Below are 22,059 nucleotides of genomic sequence, written 5' to 3'. Positions count from 1 at the left end.
CCGACAAAATGTAATGTCATTTTTGAATTTTTTTTTGCATAATTGGAGACTGAAACAAATTGGATTTTATGTTGATATAATGTAAGTCCTGTGAGAAGGTTATTATAATAAACCTTATGATCTTAATATTCATAATTTAAAATCAAATGTCTTAAACTTAAAAAAAATCACTTTATTATATAACTTACAAATTACAGATTCTTTAAAAAATTACTAAAGGATTTCTGAGGATTGCATTATTTTGAGAGGATTTGTACTTCTAAAAGCTTGGAGAACTGCAGCCCTCTGATGAAATGGGCAGCAGGGAGAAGAGCTTTGGGAAGGGAAATGAAACATCTCCCCAGTTTCCGCAACAGAGAGCAGTATGGAAACCTGTACACATTGGCCCAGACCAGAGCCAGCTCGCTGTATGTTGGCCCTGCCTGGTTCCCTCTGTTACTGCAGAGGTGATTGTGCTGGTGGCTGCTACCTAACAGGGATGCCAGGAGTCCCACTTCTTTCTGGGTAAGGATGGTTTGAGTACAAGAGGTCGCCATGGTTGCCCGGAGGTAACACGCCATGTAAGACTCCCTGAGATGGCCTGTTCTGGGTGGCAGAGAGGATTGAAGTAACAGTGATTGTGGATACTCAAAGGGAAGCCCAAGATAGTTTGAGAGAATCCTAAGGCAATGCAGAAATATTACTTCTGTGTATGAGAAGCCTTTTTAAGTTTATAAAAGTGTATAAGTATTATTCATTAAACAAAGATGTGTTTCAACAAAGCCTGTTATATGAATATGTTTAAGTGGATTATAGTTCTCCATTTATATCTTTTATAAAATTGGACATGCTATTTTGAAAAAATAGGGCCCCTGGATATAATTTGCATTTCTTAAGAATGCAGCAAATCTGTTCCTGCATGTTTAAAATAATTATTTTCTTACAGGATTTTAACACTAATGCTGAAAACGTTTCCAGCAGCTCTAATGTATTAATATTCTACCTAACTTATGCCCAGGCAGACTGTTTTAGACCTAAACTAATGTTTATTTTTTTTAGCTGACATAGTTGACATTTTCTTAGGGACTGTCAGCATATCAAAGGGAGTTTTGAAGTAGTGCATTTGTTTGTCTTGGGCCCTAGGGATTCCTGAAGTCTAGCAGCAGAGCAGAGTGGATGTGGGGTTCCTTGCTGGAACACCAGCAAGGATGGTCGTTTGAGTTTTGTGCCTATGGTGGAGATAGGGAAAATGAACTTGTGACTTAATCCTTTTATTTCAAATTCTCTTACTGAATTGGCAATAAAAGAAAATCTGTAAAAAAGGAAGATAGGGAGATGTGAGAAGATTTATGTTGTCCCTTGCTGTTACGTAGAATGCTGCACCAGAAGAGAGAAGGAAAAAAAAAATACTTAAGATCATTACTTTAACCAGTCAGTTAAGTTAACAAACTTTGGGATAGCTGAAACATCTTGTTAGTGTAGGTTTAGCCTGCCAGAAAGGTGGTGGGAAGTTAGTGAATTAGTAGTCTGTAGGTGGGATGATTATGTTAGACTACTATTAAACAGGAAGTAGACAGAAGGATGGGGCCTTAAAGAATTGTCAGGGTAGAAAATGTAATTTAGTCATTTTGATGAGTGATCTATAAATTACTGGTTATTTGAATTTGAGAACTACTTGTATAGAGTTTTGAGTTATCCAGTAAGGTATTGGTATATGTCGGGAGGTGACAGTTCTCTCAACGCTTCTGTTCTTGGTTACTTTTATTATACCCATTTTACAGGCGAAGACACTGAGTCATGGGGAAGCTAGTGAGCAAAGATGCACGAGCACCAAATAGCAGAGCAGCGTTTTAGATCTAGGTAATCTGATTCTGGAGCTGACACTGTTAGCTGCTGTGCTGTGATGTCATAGGCAGAGAATCGCAGTTTCAGAATTATGTTAACTGAAGGGAGCATTGGAGGTGATGTAATTTATGTCTCATTTTAGCAATAATGAAACTAAGGCTCTTCTAAAGAGACTGAGTAACTTGTTTAGGTGGTGTACTTACCCAGTTTGGACAAAGCTCCTAAGTGGTTTTCCAGGTTTCCTCTTGTTGCACACATCTGCATGGCGGGGCTTTCCTGTGCAAATAAGGGCCTCTGCCCTGGGGTCTCTTCCAGCTCTTTCAGATATGCTCAGCATAGCCGCCTTTCTACCTTCTTTTCTTCCTCTGTGTGTGTGTGTGTTTGAGACTGCTGATGACTCCTCTTCTGGGTCTGAGAAAGGGTAGATTAAACTTCGGGCTTTTGCTGTGTTTTATCAGGGTATGTGGAGCAGAAGGAGTAGGTTTTACTGTCTGATGGAGACCATAAGTAACACTGGCATAAAAAGGGAGAATTGTGTTTTTCTCCCATGTTCCGCTTTGGGTAACTTGGTGGTTCCTTAGTTCTGGGACCCAGCTCCTCAGTGCTTTGCACTCCTAAGCTGTCCTCTAGCGTAGGTTGTGGGAAATGGCTCAGAAGCTGCACCCACTGTGTCCTCTCACGTGTTAGTAGCTGGGACCTGGTCCTGAGGCTGCACAACTGCAAGTGAGGCCAGAAAGGTTCTAGGTAGTTTTGAGGTATGAATCTTGGCAGCCAGCATATTCCCTTAAGGGGCAGCCTGTGCCATTACTCTGTGGATTCCCAGATGAGACTGGAAAAGGCTAGACCGCCAAGACTGTAAGTACTGAAAGTGCTGGCAACCCCGAGACACAGTTCTTTTTGAAATAGAGCTCTCTTGGGGTATTTTGATTACAAGGACTTCACTTTGGGATGTCAGCAGCATGGCGGTGAGAGAGGACCTCTAGGCCTCTCCCCTTGAAGGTACAATAACTTGGACAGCTGTAATTTGTCAAAGGGTTACTGCCCAACACACAGACACGTTGGAGATCTGCACTTCGGGCGGTTTTTGGTTGAGCGCCTGGGTGGTCAGAATAAAGACTGTAATTTCCACCTCACGTCTGGTGGTTTTGCTGTGAACGTCTATGCCACAAGCATTTTTGGCGCACAACTACTTGGTTGTAAGGCACACACACGCCTGAAGGTGTATGTCTGAGTGAATAGAGGACATGGGAAGGTGGGGCTCATAGTGGGGCTCAGCTATTGTTAAACATACATCAGTTCATCAGTGAGAAATGCTGCATTAACTAAATAAGGATAAAAATCATATCATAATAATGCAGAATGCAAAGCATACAACATACATTCATGATTCGAACCCTCAATAAAATGGACATAGAAGGAATGTACCTCAACATAATCAAGGCCATATGTGTTAAACCCTCAGCCAACATTGTAGTCAATGGTGAGGAACTGAAAGCTTTTCCTCTCAGATCAGGAACAGGACTGGGATACCCATTCTCACTACTGTTTGTCAACAGAGTATTGAAAGTCCTAGCCAGGGCATCAGGCAAGAGAAAAAGTAAAAGGCATACAAATTGGAAGAATACAATGGTCACTTTTTGCAGATGACATGATTCTATGTATAGGAAACCCCCAAGATTCCACCAAAAAACCTATTCAAAACAGTAAAGTTGAAGGATATAAAATTACTATAGAAAATTTGTTGCACACAACTACATTGAAATTGTATACTAACAATGAAATTTTAGAAAAAGAAATGAAAAAAGCAGTTTCATTTGCAGTGGCAACAAAAAGTATAAAATACCTAGGAGTAAACTTAACAGAGCACCTGAAGGACCTATGCACTGAAAACGACAAGGTATTGTTAAAAGACATGGAGGAAGACACACAGCAATGGAAGATATTCCGGGTTTATGGATGGAAGAATCAACGCAGTTAAATGGCCATGTTACCTACCTAAAGTAACATACAAATTTAATGCAGTCCCCATCAAATCTGAATGGTAGGAGACTAGACTTTGGATAGTGAGCGCACAATGCAATATGCAAATGATGTAGTATGGAATTTTACACCTGAAACTTATCTAGTGTCATTGACCAGTGTCACCCCATTACACTTAATTTAAAAAGACTTCACTTTCTCCTGTCCAACTTTCTGTTTGGATTTTGGGTGAAAAGTTGAAAAGACTTGATGTTTTCATTTTATATCCATACTACATAAACACTATCTGAGAATTCTGCTATTGTAAGAAATGAATAATTTAGTTCAATTTTTCCTTATACCCAAATAAATGGGGTGAAGATTATATTCCAGATAAAGGTGTAAGGTCTGTTCATAGAGCCCTGTCGTCTGTCATTGCGACTCTTGAGAGCTTTGTGAAAAGTGATGGTTTTGATTTTGTCATGAGATACATTTTCCGCAAATAGGTGTTTAAAACCTGTTCATTTTAACCAGCGATTGGAGTGTGTGCGTGTACTAGGCAACTTAAAAAAAAAGAAAGAAAATTTGGTATGTTGGATAATAGCTTTCACTAGAGATGCTTCAGGCAATGAAACCCTGGTAAGAAGTTGTTAGATACGGTCTCAAGCAAGGCTAAACTTTGGTATGTATTTCTAAGTATAAATCTAATCAGCAGGCAAAGAACATTAAATGTTTTATTTTGCTAGTGGCAGCAAAGAATGTAATGACAGAGTTTAAATTTATTGTTGAAGTTGTATTTTCTTTTAGGCTGGGCCTGTGTGGAATATAATGTATAGGTCTCTCTGTCTATTTCATAGCCAACATGGACAATTTATAGAGTGATTTTCTAGGACATCTCCAAATGTAGTGAATCCGTAGAGCAGTTCACTACATTTGGATCTCCGTGGAGCTTTGCTGTCATTATGTGGGGCGTTTGCTGCGTGATGTAGAAGGTCCTGTCGGTGGTTATCTTTCATTCTGTTTATTGGACTTGGCTTAACCTTGGCTCATTGCTTAAGGCGCTAAGAATTTTTCATCAGCTGTCCTTGGTAACATATTTCACCATACTAGGACCATTGGTGTTATCAATGGAAAAATCTAAGTGGCAGACAAAAATTAAATGCTACTTGAAAAACTGAAGTGAAGAAGGAATGTTTTGGCTCTGTAATATTTATTCCTCCCCCCATTTTCTGTCTATATTTAATATAACTGTGAAATAACCTTTTCTGACACTTCGCATTTCATAATTTTCAATGCAGAAGAGCTTTTCAGCCAGCAGCCCTTGTCATGTGGTTTGCCTCTAGACAGCCCAAGAAAGAGGCTGTGCTGCGGACTCCGCTCCCCAGACATTGCTGTCGTTGTGGTGTGTGACTGGGCGCTCTCTGAGTACCTGCCTTTTAAGCATACAGTCTACGGTAATGGAGTGAAGGCAGGATGGCTAAAAGGAAAACACACTTTTGTTTCCTTGACTCTTGGGTGCTCACTTTTAGGCACTTCAGTCCCACCAGCTCTTTTTGGTGTAAGTGTGGTTTGAACTTCTGTTAGCTCACTGATGTAATTTGTACATTTGATGCGCATGGTTGATTGAGAAAGGTATTTTTTAAAAGCTGGAACTTATTGCCTATTTATTCATGCATTGTTTTAAAAAATAACTTTTTAAATGATTATGAAAGTAAAAATGTGTTTTTTTGTAAAATACAGTGAAGTATAAAGAGAGGGAAAAATGATCCATGCCCCCAAATTGTAAGATAATCATCATTATCATTTTGTATGTACCATTCCAAGTTACATATGTGTATGTACATTTTTTTATGGTTTTTTAATGCTTTTTAAAGTAGTGGATGTATAACATATAGAACAAAAGAACACCAAACAGTATGTTCACTTTATTATCTTACGCTTTTCACTTAAATGTGAGAAAATTTTCATGGATTAATATTCTTTAAAGCGTGTTTCTTCATATTAGCATAGTATTTCATAATATGGTCATATGACTATTGGATCATTTCTCTGTTTTTGAATATTGAATTTGTTCCCAGTTTTTTATTGTTTTATATATAAGATGTATGTTGCTCTGCTCATTGTCTCAATCTTCTATTTGCCACCAGCCTTCATGTTTCTAGGAGGAAGATTTAATACTCGTTCAAGGTCATGAACATGAACTTTTAGACAGTGCTTGGTCAACATCAGTTTTATTTTACCCTTTAGTCTCCTCATCATTCATCATAATCTATGACTTTAGCAGTGTTCAAAACAATGAAAGAGATTCAAGTTAAGTCTTGTTACTGTCAGATCAAATTCATTTCAGTAATAAACACGTGAACCTTGGAGATCAGAAGCTAGAATACTGACGTAATTGGACCTGGCTATGAGGCTAGATTCTCAATCCTCATGAAAGATGCACCACAAATTCTTTTCGTTATCTAATCTTTTCTGTAGGTTGAGAATGTTGTAAATCCTCGCATGTTGACATTCTGAAGAACACACATGGCCTAAAGTAGTCTCTTGCAAAATAAACTATTGGCTAAAAGGAATGTTATATGAGTCAGGATTTTTTAATGAAATGCTGGTGGTTTTTCAGTTGAGAAGAGTTTCATTTCGTTTTTTGTGATGATGTTCATTTTGGCCGTGAACCACCTCCTCAGTTCACTTGATTCATCTTCGTGAGAACCTTCATTGGTAATTTATAGTCAGGAATTTAAGCCACCGAGGGTAGAATCAGGAGGAGACCACCAGTGTCTGTAAACCCGATGGTGCGGAGCTCTGTTTATCTGTCCTTTTAAAAAGAGAAAGCAGGCGTTGTGACGTGTTTCTGTACGTCACCACCCTCTGGTGACTGCGCATACACTCACACTGACGGTGGCTGTGACTGTGAAAGGAAAGTCGTGTGCGGCACGTCAGACCACCGTCTGTATTGCATGGCCGGTCTCATGGCTGTGCCGCAGACGCCCATCAGTTTAAACCTGAACGTCTTACTTTATGTAAGTGTAGGGTCTTGTTACTGTTAAAGCCTATAAACCACATCATTGAGGTAAAAATATGTCAAAGCCATAAAAGTGTTAAAACATGCAGTAAAGTCTTATAATTTAGATTTATTTAATTTACAATTTGTCATGAAATTAGAGATTTATGTTTACTTACCTTAATAGGATAGGAGATGGGACCTGTACCTGATAACACACTTTTTAAAGACTGGATCCAATTGCTGAAGGTACTTAAAAATGACATAAATGCGTGTATTTTAAAGTATCATATGAGTATCGTATGTCTGGAAAAAGTCCAGCCATTGTTAATATAATGAGAATGGTTTGCGTGACATCCATGTAACCTGGCAGCCGAGGAGAGTGGACTGGAATGCGCACATGTGAACAACCACGACTTCACTGTACTAGTCAGTGGGGACGGTAGATGTCATTGAGTGAGCGTGTACACTGTGTGGCCACCGTATTCAAAATGACTGACCAAGTACAGCAAGGAATCTGCATCAGATTTTGTGTTAAGCTTGAACATTCCTCCATGGAAACTATTCTGACTATTCAGAAGCCTGCAGCTGTGAGCAACTGGTGACTGGCAGCTTCATCACAACAATGGACCGCTCATGCATCACGTCTCCTGCAGAGTTTTTTGGTGAAAAATCAAATCACCCAGGTGACTCAGCTCCCCTACAGCCCCAATTTGGCACTCTGTGATTCTGGCTTTTCCCAAAATTAAAATCAGCTTTGAAAGGGAAGACATTTCAGACCGTCCTTGAGATTCAGGAAGATACGATGGGGCAGCTGATGGAGATTGGGAGAACTGTGTGAGGTCTCAGGGTGCCTACTTTGAAGGAGACTGAGGTGTCATTGTCCTATGTACAATGTTTCTTGTATCTTGTGTCTTCAATAAATGTGTCTATTTTTCTTATCACGTGGATGGATGCCTTCTGGACAGACCTCATATGTGTGTGGATTGAACTCATTCTTGCTGCCTTCCTATCATTTATTCTAGGTAGTTTTATATGCTGTAGTGAAAGCTAATTTATTTTTGGTGTTTATAAAGAACTTATTCCTTACTAAACTCTTCATTCCTTAATTTCAAAAAGGAATCTTTGTGAATTATTGTAAGTTAATTTAGAGTGAGTAACTTTAATTCCTTTTCTCATTTTCCTTGAACTTAAAAATAATACGGCTTTAGTGAACTGTTCACTGTAAATTCTAATATTGTCCCCTATGAAACATACAGTTTCAGCTGGCCAGGGGCTGTGTGATGTAGACAGTTTCGATAGGAAGTGTGTCAGCTTGAGATAAACCTGTGTTTGGAAAATTTGTGAATGCTTAATAATGATAACATTTTAATAGTTTGTGGGTAAATGGGTATCACCCTGTATCTGTGTGCATTTCTGTGATATCCTATCACTGAACCAGGCTTTTCAGGCTGCAGTTTGTACCCACCTTTCCTGTTTCCATTGGATTCCTAATGAAGCCCTCATTCCTGGACATCAGGAGAGAGAAAATTCGGCTATTTGACGACTAGCAGAAAGTGGCTTTGGGTACCGTGAGGAAAACCAGGACGACCTGTAGGAGAGGGGGACTGGGAAAGGCAAAATGGGTGACTGTGGAGATAGAGGGAGCTAGAAATACTTGGGCAACTCCAGGGAGAGAACACTCTGGGAACGGCATGCTGCTGTCTCATCTACACGTTTTTACCTGCGTTTTAAAACTCCCTGTAACTGTTAGTGCATTGTGTGTGACTCTCAAAGGTCACACGCACCGTTCGGCAGCTAGGTCTCCCATGTTTTTCAAGCATCAGGGTGAGTGTTTTAGCCCAGTCTAAAGCAATGGTGCTCAGCGCTGGGCAGTCCTGCTTCCAGGGAGGCGTTTTAGAAGTTTGTGGGGGAGCCGCTGGTGTTTAGTGGTGTGTGCGGAGGTCTGGATGCTTTGCAGTGCCTGGGGTAGTTCCGCCTCGTGAAGAATTGTCTGCTCTGAATTTCTGAATGTGCCTTCCGAAATTCCTGCACTTGGAAACGTGCTTACCCAGCCCAGAACTTAATTGTTTTATGTATGTAAGCAGAAAGTGTTCTGCGTGGTTTTAAGACATACTGAGGTTTTCAGGAATATGTAGCAATAGCTCTATGATTTGCCCTATAAGCTCCAGATTTGGACTATTTTATTTTATCTCCTAGTGTAGTTAGGTTTGAGCATGGCATAGGGAAAAGCCATTATTTCATTATCATTTCTTTTCATTTCTTTTTTCAGTATTGCATGTTGGGTATTACATGATTAAAAGTTTTATGTCAGATTATCATCCATTTTTAAGGATAATGAAGGGAGTAGTACACAATATTTGCTCTAAAAAGGCCATATTGGGTCTAATAAGGGTGAAACCACTGGTCTGATTGGGAGCGCCTTTCGTTGCCATTGCTGTTTGGTGTAGTTGCAGGAATTCTAAAGGGTTCGTACCCCAGAACCTTACACGCCACGTGGTGTAAGTTATAATACTGAGAATGCCCCTAAAAGACGAGAACGTGTCCCATGCCTTTTCTTTCCCCGTGGAACACTGGTGCTAAGGAAACCCGTGGGTCACCAGGAAGGTATGCATGTTACTGTTAGCTTCCGTTCAGCGTAACTTTACTGTGGATGATTTACTTTATCTTTAGAAAAAGGTTAAGTATGTTCTTGCATTTAAATTAAAGACAGGACAGGGCCTTTGCTCTTGAAATCCCTGTGCGGCCTTGTATTTTGAAAATGGTGAAATCAGCGGGGGTCAGCTACTTTACAGAGCTTCCACAGTGCTTCACAGAGAATCGTTTTTGTCTTATTAGAGATTACGACTACTTGTGACTACATTGCAATGGTGTTTTCCGAACAATACGTGGAGATTTGTTACTTTAGATGAAGGAAGAAAACAACAGGGCTCTAGATATAATCTGACTTCAAAAAAGAAGCTGAAATAATTATCACAATATGTATTAAATAAAAAACAAGGCCCAGGATATTGCACTGTAGTTTAATGAAAAAATTATACCATTACGTATTTTGCTGTCTCATGGTTTTAATATGTTTGAAACACCATAAATAAAATATGAATTAAGCAAGGGTATGAAAATCAGAATAGCTTTATTTAAAACTTCCCAGGCAAGGCCGTTGCCCGTCCTGTCTCGCTAGTGAGTTAAATCGACCCTTTTTGGCATATGAACCTGAATGTCAAGTACAAGACCCTGAATGTCGAGTAAATGAAGCCTCTGAGGCTCGAAGTCTGTCTCCATGTGATCCTTCCCCTATTTCCACTGTCTGGTAGTGGGCCGGCGTCTAGAAATGGGACTCTATTTTTCTAGTTTCCTTTCTTTTTATAGGGGCTATTACTTGGGTCAGAAATTTTATTTTCATTCAAAAGAAGAAAAGCCTTGAGATTAGGTTTGATTGACATTTCCCAGGGCTGTAGACACAGTCTGGGGCGTTAGAAGAGAGATTTTACTTTCAGACTTTTGAGTCTTGCTTTACATGGGCTTTGATTACACATAAAGATAAATTTAAAGTCTCACTTAGGAAGTAGCGTTGGCCAGAGTTTAAAGAACTCGAACTTAGGAATTTTTGTACTAAAAAGCACACACTAGTACGTAGCAATAGGAAGAAGGAAGATTGATTTGTGAATCTAGGTACTGGAGTGATATTTGACTTTCTATTTACCGAAGTAAATTATTTGGTTAAGGACATTAGTCTTGGTTAAAGCTTTTTGGCTCGTGATAAAGCTTTCCACTCTGTTTCACTGTAATAAAATATATTTATAAAAATGTTCTATGACCTTGCATCACGGTGTAATTAAGAAAGTGGATTAGAATATAACATACACATATTAATTGGTTTTTGTCATTATACATTAAACAACCAGATATTTTTGAATAATGGATACACTATAGTATCTAAATTACTTTTTTGAAATTAAATTATTTGAGGTAACGTTGGCTAATGACATAAATTCATGTGTACAGCATTATAATCCAATATCTGTATATCATATGCTCACCAGCAAAAGTCCAGTTTTTTCTCTAAATCACTTGAGAAACAACAGCTAGCGTTCATCAGTCTCTTATAATTTAGTTACAGATTATTGATTGCCCTTCAAACATGCACAGATTTCCACTATTTGCAAAAATCATCTTTTATTCATTATTTTTCCACCTCGTTCCTTCTTGTTTCATTTCTAAACTCGTTGAAGAGAGGCCTATGATTGCTGCCTTACGTTGTTTTCCTCCCACCGATCCCCTGTGCCCACGCAGTCTGGTCTCCATGCACTCCATGGGGTGGTAGGTAATTGAAAGCCATGCTGCCAGGTCTTCCTCTGGTGCCCAGGGCAGACATCAATTCACTGAACTTGTCCTTGGCCTTGGAGTCCTCCTACGCACAACACCCCAGGCAGCTACTGCCAGTTAATCGGAATTGGCACAGGAGATGAAATCCATTTACCCTTTCTGCACATGGTATCTTGGTTCATTTCTTCCTTTCCATTCCATTTCTTTTTGTCCCTAATGATGTTCTTTTACTCCTCTCCATCATCTGATGAATTTTTAAGGCCTGTTCCTTGGCCTTCTACGTTTTTTTTCTTTACACATTTTTTTCCCATTCCCAAATCAGCATTTCCAGCCAAAGCTCAAATGAAATCTGAATTTCATGTTCAAATGTCTAATACCCTACAGTTTCATGTGGTGATTCTACCATGGCTCTCAAATGAGTGTGTCTGAAGCTGAACTCGTCGTCGTCTTCGTTCCCCACACAGCCTCTCCTCTTTTCAGTTGACCGTCCTGCTTACTCACTTTCTGGCATCGGGGTGCACCTTTGGCTTCTTTCTCTTTCATCTGTCAGTCAATCACGGATGATCAGTTTTTCCCAGGAAAGTCCTCGTGTCTTAGACTCCACCTTTATGGCCAGTAAGTATCCTAGTTCAGGTCCTCATCACCTTATGCCAGTGTCTCAAATTTGAGTGAGCACCAGAATCCCCTGAAGGGCTTATTAACACACCGATCGTTGGGCCCCACCCCCAAAGGTTGTGATTTATAGATCTGGGGGGCTGGGGAACAGAAATATTTGCATCTGTAACGAGTTCCAGGTGGTGCGCGGGAGGGAGGAGAAGGGGAGGCAGGAGAAGGGGAGGGAGGTAGTGGAGGAAAGTGAGGATGAGGCTACACTTGGGGAGCCAGTTGTTGCCATGTACTTTCCCCATCCTGTTTGCCAGGTTAAATTTCCAGGGACACCCTATTTTATTGCATTATTCCCATATGTTAACACCTGTTCATTTTTTTTAAAAACACTTCTTATTTAAGCTCCTGCCTAGTTTCCAAGACTCCTCACAATTAAACATATTTTATCTTACAAATAAGCTTTCTTTGGTTTCCTGTCCGTACATCTAATGTAGGCCCTTGTGCCCGTCCCACCTCCTTCATGAAACACTGCATGACTGCAGCTAAGTTCAGGGGTACATTTTCCCTAACTTCGACTTCAGTCTTATGGCAGGGACCATGCATAGGATTAAGTCAATGTGCATTTACTACTAGTGAACTGATGGATTTCCCTAGTTTGTGCATTCCCAGAGAAGTCGCTTGATTTTTGAGAAGATGATTTAAAAAAACAAATAGAGGTAACTTCCTATGGTTGACCAGAGAACAGAAAACTGAGCTTCAACATTGAAACTGAAGCCTTTCAGCCTCAGGTAAGCTCATAATGAGTGCCTGTCCTGCTTTCCCTTACAAACAAGCCCTGTCCATCCGGGTGGCTCCACATGGCCTGTGAAGGGCGTCCCCGAGCGGAAGCCTGGTGGCAGCGGCAGTGGCATGGAGAGTGTCGGGGAAGGGGACTTGTCTCGAAGGGGTTTTTTTAGTAGCGGTGTACCGTACTTCGCTTGTATGCGTTTCCCAGTGTGTATGATTTGTTTCTTCAGGTGCCCCGCAAGCTGGTGATTATTTCACCTAAGGACTGGTGTTTGACACCACGAACCAAAGGATTAACACGTTTCTCCTGACTGTCTGTGAGCTTTGCAAAGCTCTGTGATAGCGTCCCCTTACTTTTTGTTTTGTCTGTGAAGCCTCCGGGCGGTTTTTGGTAGTTTGCTGAGTGAGTAGCTGATAGACAGTTTCTCCAAATCAAGGAAAACAACAAACAGTGTATGTTGCCAATGACACACTTTTTTGGCTTTTAGGGGAAGTGGAGGCTGAAGCATGAGTCCTTGGGTCCCATCTGTCTCCCGTTTAACACACCGTGCATGGGAAGGGCTGGTAGAGACCTGCTAGCGTGGGCCCCCATTTTACAGAGGAGACAGCCGTGGCCTAGAGCAAGGCTGTATTTTTGAGTAAAATCACAAAACCTAAGGTGGCAGAGTCAGGACTGGACAGGAGCCCCTTTTATTTCCAGCTTGCTCCTCTTTGTATTTCATGTGTCTTTCTGGAGAAACCTCTGGATCCAGCCACACTCCAGACTACTGGGGTGAAGCAGACACGGGTGTGGTGGTTTTGGTACTTCGTTTGGGGCTGGAGATTTAATGCGGTTTAATTTATAGCTTTATCCCCAGTGACCCAAATACATTCATTTGTGAAACAAACAAAAAAATTAAGCTATGCATCAAAAAGCAATATCCAGAGGTAATTATTATTTTTTAATTTAAATTATAGATCTTATTTTCCCAGAGGCCTTGTGAGGTCTTGCAGCTATTATTCAGGATATTAATACATGAAATACTAGATGTATCTGATTCTCAATACTGGTTTAAAGAATTGTCTACTTAAAAATGTGGCAGCTGTAGAATATGAATGATGAGCTTGTCTCTTGCTATACAGCGTCCGCCACCCGGTACTGATGTTTGTTTCCACGTGGAACGGAACGCGGGTCTGGTCTCTGTGCGTGCTTTTGTGAGCAGACAATAAAGTGGACACTATCTGCATGTTGTGCCATTTAAATTAGAAATTTATGAAGGTATATAAATCCTGTCGGAGCAATAATACTATACAATAAACCATTAACAGGATGCTCTTAATGTCTAGGTTGCCAATCTCTTTGTATCATTGCACCTTCTGATTCAGTGTTTATGGTTATGAATGTGCAGTTGGGGATTTTCATTCTGACGTCGTTATTAACTTTAATGTGTAAGCAGCCTTAGTTACCCTGCCAGGTATCTAGACAGATGGCATTTTTTTAAAAGGCAGTCTTAAGCTAAATTATCCTTAGGTGAGTGTAATCGTCAGCTGAACATCATACTGTGTGTGTGTATTTATTTGTCTGCCAACTGAACTGGGTGGTGCCACAGTGGGTCATGTGAGATTGTTACATGTTTCTTCCTACCACGTGACATTTATTCTGGTCATCCTGCGGCTCTTCTCATCAAACCCTACGCCTTTATATGGGGGGCAGGGCAGGATTCATCCTGCAGCCCGAGTCATTTCCCTCCAATAACGGTGTGTTGTATTTTACTCATTCCGTGGGTGCTTGCGTTACTATTTTGTAAACAGTCAGGGCTCTTGTTACATTAATGAATTTATTGAAGTTATAACAGGGATGGGTCTTTCTACAGAGCTGAAAATTCAGTTTGGCTATGTTATAAGGCACAAGCTTTGGCTCAGCGAACTCCATCCTGGCGGATTCAGCCTCTGTCTAAAATGTGCTGCTTGTGTTACGCCACTGTATACGTTTATTTTCTTCTTAGAGTGAATCCTCCTAGTTCTCTTCAGTGTTTTACAGCTCGCATTTGGAAATACAGGCTTTACAAAATTGGGCATGATATGTATCAGCAAATGGCGAGACTAGAAAGAGAAATGGAGTAAAGGGAAAAACTCCCAAAGGATCTGACATTTTTCTAACAGGCAAGCCGTAATTTTTATTAAGTAACCTACAGAGATTGTTTAAGAAATACTGTAATTGGGGAGGGAATTACAGGGTAAAGACTATGCAAAGGAAATAAAGGAAAGGGGAAGTCACAGGTGGAGAAGGTTACAGAGGAGATTGGTGTGTCCCTGGAGTTCCAGGCAGTGTGTGCAAGCCTCAAGTTACGGCTGCGTTTTCAGTCTCCTTTTCTCTTTAATACGTGGGGAGGCATTTCATAAAGTTATTCTTTGTGTTGGAGTCATCTCTGTTCACCATTCGAAGGACTCTCTTGAATATATTGTAGTGTCTCCTCTCACCCCCATTCCCTCTCCATCCCTGGTGTGACCACTGTCTGAAAACAGAGAATGTGGACGTAAGTCCTGCGACACAGAAGATAGTGAGATGTGATGAATTCATGCCACGCTTTCTCTGAGGGTTAAGATCGTGGTACTCACAGTTGCTAAGAGTCCTCATAATTAAGTATAAGGATGGGAGTTTCTTATTTGATCCTGAACCCAAATCAGAAATTTAGAGTCTTAGAATCTCTTAAGAATTTAAATTCTTAGAAATTCTGACTATGGCTAAGAAGGGTAAAAGATTGCTAGGCACCTCAGTAAAGAAGAAATTTTGGACTAAACAAAAGCACTTGTTGAGAATGTTGTTTACTAAAAAACAAACCAACATAATTTTGTTAGGAATCATGAACTGTTTCAACCATCCAGATATTTATTATTTCCAATAATAGTTTCAGATAAGGGGTTGAGGGCAGACTTGCAGTGCTTGAGTTTTCCCTCCCATGTTCTGCGGTCGGTGCCGTGCCAGCTGTGCCTGATAGACAGGATGCCAGTGCGTTTGCCATCGAGACCGAGTTAAATGATTTCTGAGGAGATTGTCAAAAGTACACATACATGAAGAAAACATCCTCCGTCTCAATGCACTTTGAAAGGGGGGGGGGAGAGAGAGAGAGAGAGAGAGAGAGAGAGAGAGTGAGAGAGAGTGAGAGAGAGAGAGTGAGAGAGAGTGAGTGTGTGTGTGTGTAAAAGCTGCGCACCATGCTTCCTGAGCTCGGCATAGCTACGCCGATTTCCATGGCAAATTCTGCTTTACGAGGCTTGAACATTTCTCGTTTTTACTTTTTCCCATTTCACAACCTTGGCCAGTCCCTAAAGATCCGCTTGGCAATGCACTGTGCTAATGGGCAACGTTGGCCTTTCCTGTGCTTCTCTGAGAGTAGCCCATCCAGAAACACTGACCTTTTGGTTTAATAACAGTTTTGAGAAAACGTTCATATCCTGAGAGCTGAAAAGAGTGTTTTGAGAAAGGCCATTTTAAATAGTGGTCTCCCAAAGGTGTATCTTTTTCCCTTCTGTACTTTGGATCAGACCTACCAGAAGAAATATATTGTTGCTTTCAGTATTATATTGATTTAAAAAGAAATAACAAGAAACTTAGATTTGCTTGAAAGCCATTACTAGACTGGTTTATTTTCCTGCCTGGGCTTTGTGTTGCTCTTTTAGATTTTAAACTCTGTATGCTCAGTCAGGTTTTATCTTTTGTGATTTTAAATTCTTGATTGTAGCTAAAGCAATTACCTTTTTCAGCTGTGACTTTGGAAGTGAGCCCCCATAGTTGTGTGTGTGTGTGTGTGTTTCATTTCCAGAAGTGGAAACACAGCTGTGCTCTGGGCCCTTTGCTGCCCAAGGGTGTTGTCTACCAGCCCGACCTGTGGGCTCAGGGCTCATTCTTCCTTCAGTGGTGCTGGGAGTTTCCCGCGCTTTGCATTGCTGCCTGTTTTCCTCCTCCCACTCTCCTCCCCTCCTGGCCTACCTAGATGATTCCACGTCTGTTTCTCACCTCACCCCACAGCAGGTGCTGGGCTGGCTGTGTTGGGCAGGAGGGTGTAGAGAAAGAAGAAAAGCCTCAAAGCTGCATTTCCTTCTCTGCAGTCTTTTCTGCATGGCTTCCTTTCCAGCCACTCAGCTGGTCACCCTTGGTAATGGCATCCTTACCAGCCCATTCCAGATTGATCACATCATAATAAAAAGCTCACTGCTGATTTTGGCTCTTCCCCTGGTAGGAAGCCCCGGTGAAAGAGGCACAAAATGTACTGTGAAGACACAAGACTGTTTTAGCATCTCACTTGGAAGACTGATCTCATCGCTTCATGCTTAGACCTAGTCTATTGATATCTTTCAGAAGCCTAGTTTTAATGAACTGAATGGAATCGTGATTGAGAATTTGATTGAATTTTGCCTGAAGTGGCATGATTTTACAGATACAGTTTGACAGACTGTGTTGATTTGCACTGGTAAGTTGAACATCAGAGCATAGTTTGATCAGGTAATACTCATTGCTTAAAGCTCATTTCAATTTTTTGCGACTATAGAGCTAGTAGCTGTGAACATTTCCAAAAAATGGAGTGTTATGTAGTTTTGCTTGTTTATGAGAAATAGATGACAAAGTGAAAATCATTACCCTGTCAGATGCATAGTCTAGAACTCCATAGCCTGCAGCCACCCATGTAACCCACCTGGTCCTGCTTCTGAATCAGAACCAGATCAAAACTCAGGTGGGTTGACTGATTGATCCCGTGTCTAACTAACAGAAAAACAAGGAGTACTCAGACTTTTTGCTAGGCTGTTACTAATTTTTCTGTTATTAAACCTGTTTTAAAACCTGTAACATTGAAAACACTGTTAAATTTGCCTGAATGCTAACCAAATTCCCTGTTCGCATTTTTCTTCCTGAATTTGTATGACCTTTTCAAAGCAGAGCTCTGTATCTCTTATTCTATATTCTGTGAAGTAAGAGAGAAGCCAAACAGCTTGAAGGGACCCTGGAGAACAACCGTTGGAGGAAGCGGTGGCCCGGTTAGTAACTTCCCCAAGGTGCCCAGCTTGTTGACGGGCACGCTGGGCTTAGGCCTCAGCCGGTGTGGACTGTATTCCTCTCTTTGATTCCTTGTCCGTCGTTTTGTAACAGGTTTATTGAGATATATTTACCATACAAAATTTACCAATGGAAGTATACGGTTTAGTAGTTTTTAATATATTTGCAGAGTTGTGAGATGGTTCTTGCTGTCTAATTTTAGAACAGTTTCAACACCCTGAAAAGAAGTTCTCTCCCCATTCGATGTCACTGTCCATTCTCACCTTCCTCATACTCCTGGCAACCAGTCTAATCTCCTTCCTGAGTCCGTGGACTCGCCTTTTCCAGACATTTCATGTCAGCGGAAGCATTCAATATACGGCCTTTTATGTCTGGTTCCTTTCGCGTAGCATGACGTTTTCAAGGCTCATCCATGCGGCGTCTCCGGTCAGCACTTCATGACTTTTTATGGCTGAATAATAACGCGCCGAATGGTTATACTGCATGTTGAGGCCATTCATCAGTGGGTGGACATTTAGGTTATCTTCACTTTCGGGATGTTAGGAATAACGCTCTCCTAACACTCTCGTACGAGTTTGTTGTAGACGTGTTTTCAGGTTTCTTGGGCATGTGAGGTACCTAAGAGTGAAATCGTGAGGCCTCGTGGTCGCTTTGTTTAGCATCTTGAGGACCCGCCTCACTGTCTTCTGCAGTGGCTGCATCATGTTAGTTTCCCTGGCGCTGTATGAAGATTCCAGTTTCTCCTCATTCTAACACTTGTTATTATCTTTCTGATTATGGTGGGTTCAAACTGGTGTACCATTGTGGTTTTAAATTGCATTTCCCTAATGACGAATACTGTTGAGCAATTTTTCATGTGCTTATTGGCCGTCTGTAACACTTGTTTAGAGCAATGTTTATTCATATCCTTCGCACATTTTAAATTGTCGTCTTATTGTTCTGTTGTAAAAGTTCTTTGTGTTTCCTGGATGCAGGCCACTTGTCAGCTATGTGATTTGCCAATATTTACTCCCATTCTTTTGGGTTACCTTTTCACCTTCTTGATGATGTCCTTTGATGCCGCTGCTGTTTTCTGATAGCCCAAAAGTAAGAGAAAACATCGCTAGGACCTTTCCAGTGTCGTCTTTGTTATTGCCCAACGTCAGGGAAATTTCACAGAGGCTTTTGTGCGTCCTATTGTAATTCATTTTTTGTCTGTGCCCCGAGGCAAGGCGCTTACAATGTCCAGATCATCTAATAGAGTATTTCTGCAGAGCGGAGACAGCTCAGTTTGGTTTTCCCTCTGACAGGCTCAGCCATTTGAAGTAACAGGTGCTGTGTGTGTTCTAGATTCTCCTGTGTTTCTGGGGCCTAAGTTTGTGTAGTGGGTTTTAGTGAAGAGGACGTCGTCTCTGCTTACGTTTTGTGGGAGGCTCTTAAGGAGTGTGTGACATTTGTCTGTTTTGTTCTCTATCATGTCTGTAAGAATTTCACAAAACACATAGTACAGATTTTCTAATTGTGAAGACCAGATGTTTCAGATCAAGTCACCAGGTATTTGAAAAGCTCCAGCCGAGTTCTCAGCACTGTTCTGAGACTTTCTCCAGTTGCTGGCACTTGAATTTGAGTGACATGTATTCCAAAAAGTAGGCTGTAAAATTTTCATAAATGCCCTTTTTTTCATAAAACATGGGAAAATGAATGTAAACACAAATAATTTTATTTCTGTAATACATTATTTTTAAAATATTTAATCACTGAAGTGCAAATGCTTTGGTGCCATTTCCCCTCCAAAGGCCCTTCCTTATGTCATCTCTTCCTTTTATATGCGATGATCAGACTTTAACGATAGGACATCATTTTAAAGAATTTGCACTTAATGGCTCAGTCCCTACTGGGCAGTAAGCAGCTCCATGAGTTCATTATAAATTTTGACAGGTGTGGAAATTTCCAGGTCACCAGGGATTGCTTGATTAAATTACTCCTGAAATGCATTAATTGCTCTTTTCCACAGTGTGTAGGTAGTTCCGAGGAGATGCTGACCAGCTGGCAGAACTTTGCCCTTTAAGATCTAGTCCCAGCTTTGCTTTCTTGAGTATTTTCTTGCTTTTGCTTTTAAGAAGTCACTGATTTTATCTCCTTTTGCTCTTCACCGATCCTAGTTTCTGATGAAGAACTGAAGAGAAGAGTAGCTGAAGAGCTGGCACTGGAGCAAGCCAAGAAAGAGTCTGAACACCAGAAACGGTGAGTTTCGTGGGATGTGAGAGGTTTCGGTGGGCTTGCTATAACCATGAAATGTTTTTAGAGAGGAGTAATTGTAGTAAGACTGATTATTTGTGTCTTGCTGAACTTCAGAATGTGCTGAACACATGAACTTGGCCATTTCTGATTTTGGATTGTGCTTGTTAAAGTGCCGTACCCTCTTGTCAAACAAGGACATAAGCCACCATTGTATCTGTTGTGTGGTTCTTTATTGCAGGAGTACTGACTGAGCCCTGTGCTCTCAGCATGTGAGAAGTAGTTCTCCAGGGTTCTCTAGGACTTTCGCGGGCTCCTTTCTTTCACTGAATGTATTTATGATTGAAAACTATATTGTCTGCTGTGGTTATTAAGGTTAGCAATATTGTCGCTAACAGTGAATGCCATATATTGTACATAATGCCCATATTAATAAGTAGCACTAGTTAGTAATATACTCACTTAAAACTGAAGATAAAACAAATATGTAAGGCTGAAAAATCAAAATCTTCCATTATCCCATTCTACAGAGATAACCAGTCTTGAAATAAATTTTTTAATATACATACTACTACATTATTTTTGTCTTTATTAGTATTACTACTACTAAAAGTAACAGTTAAGAGAACGTTCATCGAAGTGTTCTGGGGATAGTAGAAAACTGGAGGTGGGGCACACCAGAGGGACTGGGTGAGTGAGCGAGGGCGCGCGCCCGCCGTGGAGTGCTGGCCGGTCTACTTGACGCTCCTGTGTGGATTCAAAGAGATGTCAAAAAGCTAGAAACTGAAAAACAGAAGCCACATTGTGCAAAACAGCATAGAGAATGTTTTGGAAAAAATACTACTTTTTAAAGACTTAAACTATACAGTTATTCATAAAAATGTCAGTACTTTTTAATCCAAGATAGTCAAGTGCTTTTCCTCTGTGCTGCTTCTGCGTTTGCAGGCAGCACAGCACATTATTACACAGGGTCACGCAGGTGCCTTTCCGCTGTGTGAGCTCAGCCTGTGCCTGCCGCCCGTGGGCGCTTAGTGTATGGTTTTGTTTTGGACTGCTCGACTGCTTTGCTTGAGAGAGTTAAATGTAAAGAATCTTTGCATTGGGTTCTAGTTAGTCTTCAATGGCCACAGGTCCTTCAACATATAACGTAACCTCTTTGGGCCTTAAATATTTCATCTCTAAAGTGAGAGGTTTGAAACATGTTCCCTAATATTTCTTCTTTTTGGACAAAGTGCCAAGCTAGCTCCATTTGGCTTGAAGCTCATGGAACAGGACACAAGCTTTAGATTAAAACCCCCATTTCCTCAGGAAGTAGAGGAGGCTCATAGCTTAGGGTTTTAAAATCAAGATGTATTGTAACTAGTACTGGTGAAACAGTCTGCATATACGCTGCAGTTTTCCACGTAGTGCTTTATAATTATTTAATTGGGTTAGGCCGATGGAGTATATAATTAGATGGTGAAGTTTAAATATTCAAAAAATTCACACCATTTTCATTAAGAAGCACAGAAAATTAATAAGGTAGAATTTCTTGTCTTTGAAATTTTATTATTTTTAATTGAATTTTATTTTAATATGGATTTTTTTAAAAGGTTTTATTTATTTATTTTTAGAGGAAGGGGAGAGGAGGGAGGAAGAGAGGTTAGAAACCCTGATGTGAGAAACATCGATCGGTTGCCTCTGGTACATGCCCCACGAACCTGCAACCCAGGCGTGTGCCCTGACCAGGAATCAAACCGCTGACCTTTCGCGTTGTGGGATGACCCCCAGCCAACTGAGCCACACCAGTCAGGACTTAATAAGGATTATTTTGGTTAGACTCCTGTTTACTTTGCTTACTATATTTCACATAGGATTTTTTTGTCTTCCTTTTCTTTCTGTGTGGTGGGCTTCTTACATTAACTCTCACTATGGCTTTCTTTTTTTTCTTCCTTCCTTCGCTATTCAGCTTCCACTTGCTCTGCCTTGGACTGTGCGAGGTAAAGGGCAGCTGAGATGAATAAAAGGTGTGAGTGAGGGCCAGTTTCATATCTCACGTGGACTGGCATTGGCAGCCTGGCTGCAACCTGGACAAATGACTATTGATAAAGAATTTATTTTCTGTCACCTCTAAGGAGAGCAGAGGGTGGGACAGCCTTTTTCATTATTTTTTTTCTTTTAAAAAATGTTTTGTTTGAAGCCTTCTACATGAAAGCTTCCAGCTGTCAAGTCTTGGCATAAAGTGTGTGTTCATCTCTGTGATACTTCCTAAAAAAATCAATAGCCCTTTTTCTCTTTTTTTCTACCAGAGAAGAAATTTTAGACAAAA

The 22,059-nt window shown here is 40.7% G+C and overlaps 1 protein-coding gene across 4 annotated transcripts in view; it reads left to right on the top strand.

Annotated features, from left to right (window-relative positions):
* Positions 1–22,059, top strand: part of CHCHD3 (coiled-coil-helix-coiled-coil-helix domain containing 3) — a 261,885-nt gene that overhangs the window by 32,774 nt on the left and 207,052 nt on the right. For all 4 annotated transcript variants that reach the window (XM_045191092.2, XM_024554978.3, XM_024554979.3 and 1 more), the window contains exon 3: positions 19,676–19,757. In XM_045191092.2, the coding sequence (XP_045047027.1) occupies positions 19,676–19,757 (82 nt within the window). The remainder of the gene's footprint in view (positions 1–19,675; positions 19,758–22,059) is intronic.

This window comes from Desmodus rotundus, chromosome 6 (genome assembly GCF_022682495.2).
Source record: "Desmodus rotundus isolate HL8 chromosome 6, HLdesRot8A.1, whole genome shotgun sequence".
NCBI classification, from domain to species: Eukaryota; Metazoa; Chordata; class Mammalia; order Chiroptera; family Phyllostomidae; genus Desmodus; species Desmodus rotundus.
This window is presented reverse-complemented; position numbering and strand designations above follow the sequence as displayed.